The sequence below is a fragment of the Sander vitreus genome, chromosome 4 (genome assembly GCF_031162955.1).
Source record: "Sander vitreus isolate 19-12246 chromosome 4, sanVit1, whole genome shotgun sequence".
Classification (NCBI taxonomy): domain Eukaryota; kingdom Metazoa; phylum Chordata; class Actinopteri; order Perciformes; family Percidae; genus Sander; species Sander vitreus.
The window spans coordinates 14,562,073-14,571,335 of NC_135858.1; the positions used below are offsets into that span (position 1 = coordinate 14,562,073).

A 9,263-nucleotide genomic window follows, 5' to 3' on the forward strand; every position below is an offset into this window, starting at 1 on the left:
GAAGTGACCATGCAGGAACTCATAGTGCACCTTTAATCCATTAATAAGTAGCCTACACATTACTTATTTTTTTTAATAAACCATCAAGTTTGCATAACATGCAAAACAGTTGTTCTTGTTAATGTCTATATTGATGTATAAACCATTAATAAATGAAGCCATTAGATGAAAGTATAAACCTGTTATTATAGGGTAATGTGTTGCCAGAAAATATACAGCAATGACATAAACATGTGATATCCAGCCCACCCCTTCATTTTGTTTCATATTGGTTTCTATGTTAGTGTAGGGAGCAGCTGTGGAGCACGTCTGTTAAAATATTTAAAACAAAAATGTTGCAATTTCAAATAAAACAGTTTTTTAGGTTGGAAATGTAGCTTTATTGTTGTGAGACGGCGTGGACGCGCCTTTAACGATATTGCGCGCGGCCCATAGTCGCAAGCTCCCACAGACGCACAGCGGCTCCTCACACAGCATCACTTCAGCAGCACAGGGTTCAACTCACAGGTTCTTCTCTCCGCTGTTGTTTAAAAAACAGAAGTAGGCTATTGGTTTTTTTGTAGTCAAATTAAGAGCTCCGAGTGGATCACCGGGAGAAGAACTCAAACACACCGGAAAGATTAACTGGATTTGTAGCCTACTTGGAGCGAGGTAGGCAACACAATTCTCATTCATAACGTGTTTTTTTTTATTATAGGATACACAGGGCTACTTTATCACATGCACTCTTGTGACACCAGGGATTAACAGTTTCCAGACAGAAAACGCAGAGTAACCAAGTCTAAACTATAGCCTACTCAGAAAGTATAGCCTACATTATTTCATCCATCAAGGCAAAGAAACAGCAAAAAAAAGCAAAGCGAAATATGTGATTAAAGTATGTTCATACTCGGAGAGGAGCACAACATGTGTCCCGTCCAGTGTGATGCTCCTGGTTTATCTGCAGCTCAGCAGCAGGTCGTTCAGGGTTAAAAGGTTTCGGACTGATTCGATTTAAAATGGATCGTATAGGTCAGGCTACTGGCAGTCGTGATCGATGAGATCGACTGACAGAGAAAAGAGAGAGAGAGAGAGTGTGTGTGTGTGTGTGTGTGTGTGTGTGTCATTTAAATAGTCTGTAATGAGTTATTGGCTGCCTGGATGGAAAAACGAAGAGGGCAGTGAGGGGAAAGGGATGAAAAATGAAAATGTAGCCTAGTAGCGTAGATGTAGCCTCAGTCTGTTCTTATTTAAGGTTTTAAAATTCAGCATGCATGCAAAAATGATATACACATAAAGGTGTTTTTTTTTGTGTGTGATTCTACATAAGCGATGGCAAGCTAAGAACTGGACTGATTTTACATAGGCTACAAATATTATACAATTATTTTCTATTAATTTGATACAGATTTTCATAATATACACTATTTACATAGGCACAGTATAATGTCTTATAAGTTCAATCTCTTCCGTTATATTTATTTTACATTCATTAAATATAACATGTACATGATGTATCAGTAATTGCCTGTAACCATGTTTCAGTCTGAATCCGAACAATTCAACCTTAGTCTGCTCTCTCTTTGTCTGCCTCTTTTTCTGCCTCAGGATGTGTGGTATGGACGACGTGGACTTGGACGAAGGTGGTTCAGGCGAGGAGGAGAAAGAGGAGGAGTTCTGGATCGGGGAGGGAGTGAAGATGCTGCCCCCTCCCGTGGCCCACAGCGGAGGCAGTGCATGGGGCAGCCGTAGGGGCAGGTGTGGCTGTGTGGCCTGCGGGGCAGCTCTCATCCTGTGGGACCTGTGTGTCATTGTAGCCAGCATTCTGCTCCTGGCTCTGGTCTTCTCTGTGGTGCTGCTGCCTGCAATGCTGCTGCTGTACGTTGGTTTTCTCTGCCACTCCAGGGTGAGAAATTACTCTGTTTATTCTCTTTGTAGCAAGTACAAGCTGGGAGTAAAAGTTTACTGTTATTCTAGTTGACCGCTAATCCACTAGTGTTATTCAAAATCCAAAATTCTGCTTCTGGATGAATAGTCAGAGGATACTGGGCTGAGGTGGACTCATTGGCCAGGGTCCAGACTAATAATATGAGGAAACACAGGATTCTGTTCACTGACAGGAATCCCTCTAGGCCCTAGAGTTCAATATTTTACAATGAAGATTTGGGATATTTGTGTTGTGCAATGTGATATTTTGCAATTTAAATTTTTTTGGCACAAATTATGTTCCCAAAAGTTTACACTCACTTTTGAGCAAATATGATTGTCAAGTAGACTAAGTGAACAGCCATCATCATGCAGAATAAAACCACTTCACATGTTGTATTGTGCTAACAGAATAGTGTGTGAATGACTGCATGACTACAGGTTTTTGGAACAAGTTTAATGCATTTATGCAAATGCAATTTAAAAATGTTAATAATACTTTCTTTGTCCTTAAAACCCTTATATTTGTCAAGGTATTGGTCTAAGACATATACCATTTGTTATATCTTCTAAGGAAGAACCGAATGTCCACGACATCCAAATACTTTTGCAAGTTTAATGCAAAGGGACAGGCATGACGTCTTACAAGTTACTTAGTTACTTTCACATGTCCCTGACTAGCAGCAACTTCTTCGGTCTCTCTGAACTAGGGTCAACATCCAGACAGCTGAACATACTCTGATTCAGAATTCAATGTAATAGCGCCTTCTTCTGGGACATCCGTTATTAGCAGCTAACTTCATAAACAGTATAAGGAAATGAACTATTATTCTTCATAGCTAAGTAACTGATATAGCTTACAGATAAACATTCTTGTAACTCAATATTACTCTTAAGATATTACAGTTAGGATACCACACCATTTAACTACAAAGTCCCTGGTTCGATTTCAGGTTGTGACCTCTGTTGCATTTCACCCCTTTCCTCTTTCTATGTGTTTCCTGTCAATCTCAACTTTCATCTGTCAACATATAGGGAAAAATGCACAAAAAGAATTAAAAAAAACAACCTTGTAACTGGGGCATCCAGGTGACAAGTTGTAAAGCTCATAGCTTGAAGTTTCCTGTCACTCTCTACTGTCAACATACTTCCAATTGACGATGGTTGACTAAAAGTTTTCCTCATGGACATCATTTCTTCACAGTTCCTGAAAAGTGGGAACCTTTGTGCACCAGTTGAGGATTATTATAGCTGCTATAGTCAATATTTCTTTAATATAGAGATGCACCGATTACAACTTTCTAGGCCGATAACGATTTTAGCCGATTCTGATTTCATTTTTCTAACCACTTTACAGCACACACAAATATTTATTTTCTATCTTTTCTTTAATAGAACATTTTGCACAGAACATAGAAAACATTGTGAACAGATAATGGATCACTATAAAATAGAACTATATAAAATTCACACACATCTAAAGTGCAATGTTAGAACCATTTCCTTCTTTTCACATCCAATATCCAACTTTTTGGTGTAGTCCCTCCACGCCCTACTTTTTCCTTGCAGGTGTTGCATATTGCAAACGTGTTATCTTCTGCACACACGCTGAAGAATTTCCAAACACCTGACATGTTGCAGGTTAATACACGAGGTTCCCTACATGTGTGAGAATAGCGTGGACACGCGTGACACATGGCGGAAAAGTTGAGAGAAAGGAAAAAGAGACTGTGCTGTCGCGTCCATGTGTGCGTGCGTCCTTGAGAACTGTAACTCGTATAACTTATGTTGTCAGTTAATTGTAGCATTGACCAGCATGAAATCGGCATATGTCAGACTGACCTGCCGGTCGCCGGTCATGGCCGAGCATGTGAAAACTGGCCAATTCTGGCAATGCTGGTCTATCGGTGCATCTCTACTTTAATACCAATGGATTTAATCACTATGTAATGCGAAAAATGTCGCTCATAGTAAAAACCTTCAGATAATTATCATCAATTAAGTGTTTCCAGTCACAACAAGCAGCTGTTTTCAGTGGGAAAAATAACTGTGTAACTAGCACCAAATGACAGTAATGCCGCTTTTCCATTGCATGGTGCGGCTTAACTCTCTCTACTCGACTCACTCTTTTATGGTTTTCCACGAGCAAGTTGTGGATAGTATCTGCTACCTGGTACCTTCTTTGATACCACCTTGGTTGAGGTTCCAAGCGAGCTGAGCCGATACTAAAAGGTGGAGTTAAAACCACACTGCAGACCACTGATTGGTCAGAGAGAATCATCACTAGCACAACACAAGATGTTGGGCAAAAACCCACCGTTTTTAAATAGCCAAGCTACCGTCAATAGCAACCACTTTTTTTTATTCACTCAACCCAAATTTTAGAGGGAAAAAGACATCATAGTGTTATGATATTAGGGGAGGGTCTTTTAGGAAGTGGGCAGGGTCAGACACACAAATGAGGGGTGCGGTGTGTGACTCAATTAACATGGAAAACTATGGGAGAAACACACAGAGAGAAAGACGCTGAAAGACTATTCTTGTTGACCCACAACACAAACTTTTGTAAATACACCTTTAAAACCGGAACTACAAGAAGGAGCAGACTCGCGAGGTCAACGTGAAGCCGGAGCTGCACCCCCGTGTGCTGGCCGTCTCGACGAAAGATGCTGGAACGCCGACCCGGAGCGGAGGTCGCTCAAGATGCGTGGTCATCGAGTCAGCAGGCCCGTCTGAAAGACACGAACAAACAACTTAATGGGTGATGGGTGAGTCAGTTTGACACAACACAAACCCCTCTAGAAGTAGGAAAGAGTTGCACTCATCCAGGCTAGTTAGTCTCATCGTCACGTTAACTGCAATACATAGGGAAAAGGAGACAGGGGGTTTAATGTTACTGGCCAAGTTAGCCATTAGTTGCGGTGTTCTTTGTTGTTTAACGAGCCTGGTTAACTTGGCTGGTCGTAAAACAGCCTTAAGGGAAAAGTCTTTTTTGGCAGCATAAGTTGTACTCCTATACCTGATACCATCTCCACAACCATCAGCAGACAGATCATCTGTAAAATATGGCGAGTCTAGGCATCATGCCGAATCAGGCTGTGAAGGTCTACAGCTCTGTCCTTGGCTCACCGAACAGGGCATAACATCACATCCCAACTTTGGTACGGTTGGTCCTTTTGCCCGGTTGTCTGTGTTGAATGATTTGGTTTCTGACGACACAGCCGTATGACAGGGCAGACAAATTAACATGCAAAGCGTGCAAAAGCGTGCAAAAAGACTATAATTGTGATTAGGCCAGAGCAAATGTCAGTTCAGAACAAACAGTGATGGACAATGTCAGTCAGAGAGTTCTCCCTATGATGGTGGCAGACTGAACACAGAGAGATGGTCTCACTGAGAAGACAAGGCTGTCTGATTTGGTGCCAGCACCAGCTGGGCACAGAGAAACTGACAGCACAAGGAGGAAAATACACTCAGTGAAAGCACAGTGCGCACTTGACATAGGTGTGTTTCTGTGGCATGACTGTGTTGAACACTGCTGTTGCTATGGTGCATTTGTTGGAGGCGAAGCTTCTTTTGAAAAAATGTACAATAGGAGATTGTTTAGAAAAGGGTGTCAGACGTAACAAAATCATTTTGAGTGTGACTGAGATAATGTACTATTGTGTGTGTGTGTGTGTGTGTGTGTGTGTGTGTGTGTGTGTGTGTGTGTGTGTATAACTCTGGTGTATGTTTTTGTAAGGATGTCAGTGTGTACTTCTGCAGCTGGCTGTTTCACATCTTTAGTTTCCATCTCTTTCTCTATGGCCCACCTCCTCCCTCTCGCTCGCCCTCAAACATGATTGACAGCTCGGAGGGTTACTGACAGCTACTGAACCACTTCTTATCTGTACTGTAGAGGGAGCCTGGGAGAAATTCTGTCATAGCCCACTACCCACACCGTCTCACTTCTGCACCCTGAACATATGCAAACACACATGCACACACAGGAATAACAAATCCCACCTATTTGCTTTGTGACAGAAGAGAAGCAGCTCCTGCTGATGCCAGAATGTTCATCATGTCCTCCAGAGCGCTCCTGTCTACTTTCATGAGCCCCCCTCTGTGTTGTCCTCGTAGGTTCTCGATGCCCCCTCTGCCATCTGCCGTTACCTTGACGACAACAGCTGCTCCGCCCTTATCATCCTGGGTTTCGTGATGATGTCACCGCTCGTGGTAGTGGCGGCCGCCGTCTTCTGCGGGCTGCTCCGACGGTTTCGACTCCTGCTTCTAATTCAGCCAATCACACGTGCCTGGTACCGCGGGCGGCTGTTGGACTGGGTGGGCAGTGTACACAACTGGGTCTGATTGAGACGAAGCAGGAGGCGCTGATGGTCAGATATACTAACAGTCAGGGGGATCAGAAAGTTAATTAGTGTAAAATCAACCAGAGTGATACAGGGGGTAGACAAAATAACAGTAACAGTTAGTTAGTTAGATCTCTTTTATATTGGTGGTTTATGGAAAAAAAGGCTTTTGGGCCGCAGAGGATTTCTTAGTTGCAATACCAAGAATTGACCACCAGGACAAAATGGTCGCAAGGCTAAGTGGCAGCGGCGCAGGCAGCTTTCTAAGGTTGCTTTCACACCTGAGCAGTTTGGCCCATTTGAACTGAACTCATTTGGTTTGTTTGGGGCAGTGTGACAGCTAATTCGAACTTTGGTTTGGACCAAACAACTCTTGAACTCTGGGCCGCTTGAAAATAAGGGTCTCGGTTCGCTTCCAAGTGCTCTGGAGATCGGTTCACTTTAGGTGAGAACAATACAGGAAGTGAACCAAAAACAGAGCATTTACTAGCCTGCAAATTCAATTTTTCTCACAATTTATAGACTTATATAAGGGATGATAACTTTCAAATCCGTAACATATTATGACCACACATCGCTGGTCATCTGTGTGACAACACATCATCTCTCTCTCTCTCTCTCTCTCATCAGGGCCGCCCTCTCCTTCACTCGCTATCTGTCAGTTGCTCAATTTATGTGTTGCTCCATTATTTCTGAGACCAGAAGTGTCGCAGGTTTCACTCAGATATTCTGTCCATAAAAAAGCGACCGTGTGTGACATTTGTTTACAAAGTTTGGTACACTTGAAAAAGTGCAGTCTGAACGCAAACCCAACCAAATGAAAAATGCAACAATGTTGCAACCTCACCCCAAATCGCACCAAGTCTACCGAACTGGGTGTGAAAGCGGCAACATTTGGTCCTTGAGACACCTACCGTAGCAAGAACTACCACAGAGGCGGATTTGAGTACTTTGCCATGTGTTTATATGTCTGTCTGTCTGCAGACAGATTTTGTCACTTGATGGCGTCACAACCGTGTAAGATGCAGTCCCGAAACTTTGCGTAGTTGAGATCAAAATGAAGGCTGAGTTCAAAGATAGGTGTGGTCCGAGCAAGGGCGCCAACAGGGAAAGGGTAGAAAGTATAGTACACTAGCCCACCCCGCCCTCGAACTCTCAGAAAGAAAGCAAATAAGTGTGTTTTCTAAAACGTCTAGGTGTCTCAATTATTTTGTCTACCCCTTCTACATTTACAGTGATTTTGTGATTTGTTGAGAACAAGAAAATATGATTGTGCTTAAGTTCATTGAAGCAATGTCCACCTCAATCTTTTTTTGTCTTTGTTTTAGAAACTGAATACTTTTCAGTGATTCGTGGAGTAACGTCTTTGTACTTCAACCTCACACACAAAGATCACAAAACATATTCTGCACTCATTTGATCCACAATGGAAAGAAGACAATGCATCTTGGCACAGTTCAGAAAAACAGATACTCAAATAATTTTTTGTAAAATGAAGGATAAATGTAGGAGTTTCATATTAATATTAATGTAATTAATTAAAGTATCTTTAATACAAGCAATACTCAAAGGAATTGTTTGACAAGGTAGCAGTTTCAAGAGAGTAACACATCACAAGCTGGTTTATCATGGCAGTATTAAATTAAATTGTGTGTATATAACTAATATTCTTGTTATTGTGCATTGTCTGTTTGCTAACTATGTTGACATGGTTACATGTGGGACTTTCTCAGAAATATATTGCTATGAAGATATCTGTGGTTGTACATTAGAAGTCTAGCAAAAAGTCAAAACATACTGCAAACATTATATTCATTGTTTTTAGTTCAACTTGGTCCAATATGTTGGACTTCATTAAAAAAGAATAATGTAACATGTACGATAAAAAAGTACATGTTAAAAAGCAGCATACAATGACTTTAAAATTGTCTGTGAGGTGAACTAAATGGACAATGTTTAACTGATGTAGCATTATTAGCAGTCATGTTTTGTGGGAGGGAGGGAAACATATGAAGCATATTTCATCTAAGTGGAACTTTTAGATCACATCGTGCCATAATAAAACACACACTTTATTATAAAATGTATTACTAGTAAGTTGACAGTCCAATAAAGTAATTGCTATTCAGAAGCCAGGTGTTGAAGTGGGATTTCAATCACCAGACCAGGAGCTCATTCTGCTGCCTCTTTATTTATTGTCCTGTACCAGCATTGTCATACTGAAATGTATTTATTTTCTATTTAAACATATTTTTGTGTCAGTTTGTGTCTGGCCTTGATCATGTCAGTTCCAGTATTATTAGAGTACCAGGAAGGGAAAGGGTCTATTTTTTTGTAAACATTACACCTGAAGAAAAATGTTTTTGAAAGATTACAGCATTTATTTATTGTTCAGCTTTTCATTTCAGTGTTATCAACAAAACAGCAACACATTGTTATGTTCAACAATAAAAATTGGGCAGTTTTTCACCCTCCGTTTACCTTTTGTTGCTCTGGTCACATTTGTGCCGCACAAGTGAGTAACTAATCTAATTAAATGATGATGTGTTTGTCCAGTCTGTTCTGATGTATGTATGTTGTATGTAGTCCATTAAACCCCCATATTGATACATCACCCTTCTCTTGTTCAGAGAGCCTGCAGTATTTACATGTCACTCACTGCTCTCGGTTACTAGCCCACAGTAGGTTGATTGTGTTTACATAGTAATTTGTGTAAGCTCTTTACAATGTCTGCTTACCAAAAGTATAATTTTCTGCGTGACAAATATACAAAAGGTCAAATCTAAAAATCTTTTTAGTACAGAAAAAATTTAGCACAGAGTATCAGTAACTGTCAAGCACAGAAAGCTGGCTTTGAATGCCTGGTCAAAATTTCTGATTAGTGTGCTCCCCTTAGGCAGAGAGAGTAGAATCAAACTTTAGTGTCTTTTAGTTAAAAAGGAAAATTATCTTGTAAAACGGGTCAATCATTTGTAGCACTGCTCTCTTCTTTAGAATAGATACATGCAGTAT

General features: G+C 40.9%; 1 protein-coding gene across 1 annotated transcript; it reads left to right on the forward strand.

The window, feature by feature from the left end:
• The first annotated feature begins 461 nt into the window (after positions 1-461).
• On the forward strand, positions 462-8,731 carry tmem88bl (transmembrane protein 88b-like). Its single transcript, XM_078248530.1, has 3 exons — positions 462-651; positions 1,588-1,885; positions 6,025-8,731. The coding sequence occupies exons 2-3, from the start codon at positions 1,589-1,591 to the stop codon at positions 6,250-6,252; spliced, it is 525 nt and encodes a 174-aa protein (XP_078104656.1). The 5' UTR covers positions 462-651; position 1,588; the 3' UTR covers positions 6,253-8,731.
• The last annotated feature ends 532 nt before the right edge of the window (positions 8,732-9,263 follow it).

What these genes read in the sequence shown, in the direction of transcription:
- tmem88bl (XM_078248530.1), top strand. Translation starts at nt 1,589, where the DNA reads ATGTGTGGTATGGACGACGTGGACTTGGACGAAGGTGGTTCAGGCGAG. An exon ending in GTTTTCTCTGCCACTCCAGG is followed by an intron (nt 1,886 to 6,024) that starts GTGAGAAATTAC and finishes TTGTCCTCGTAG; the next exon opens with GTTCTCGATGCCCCCTCTGC.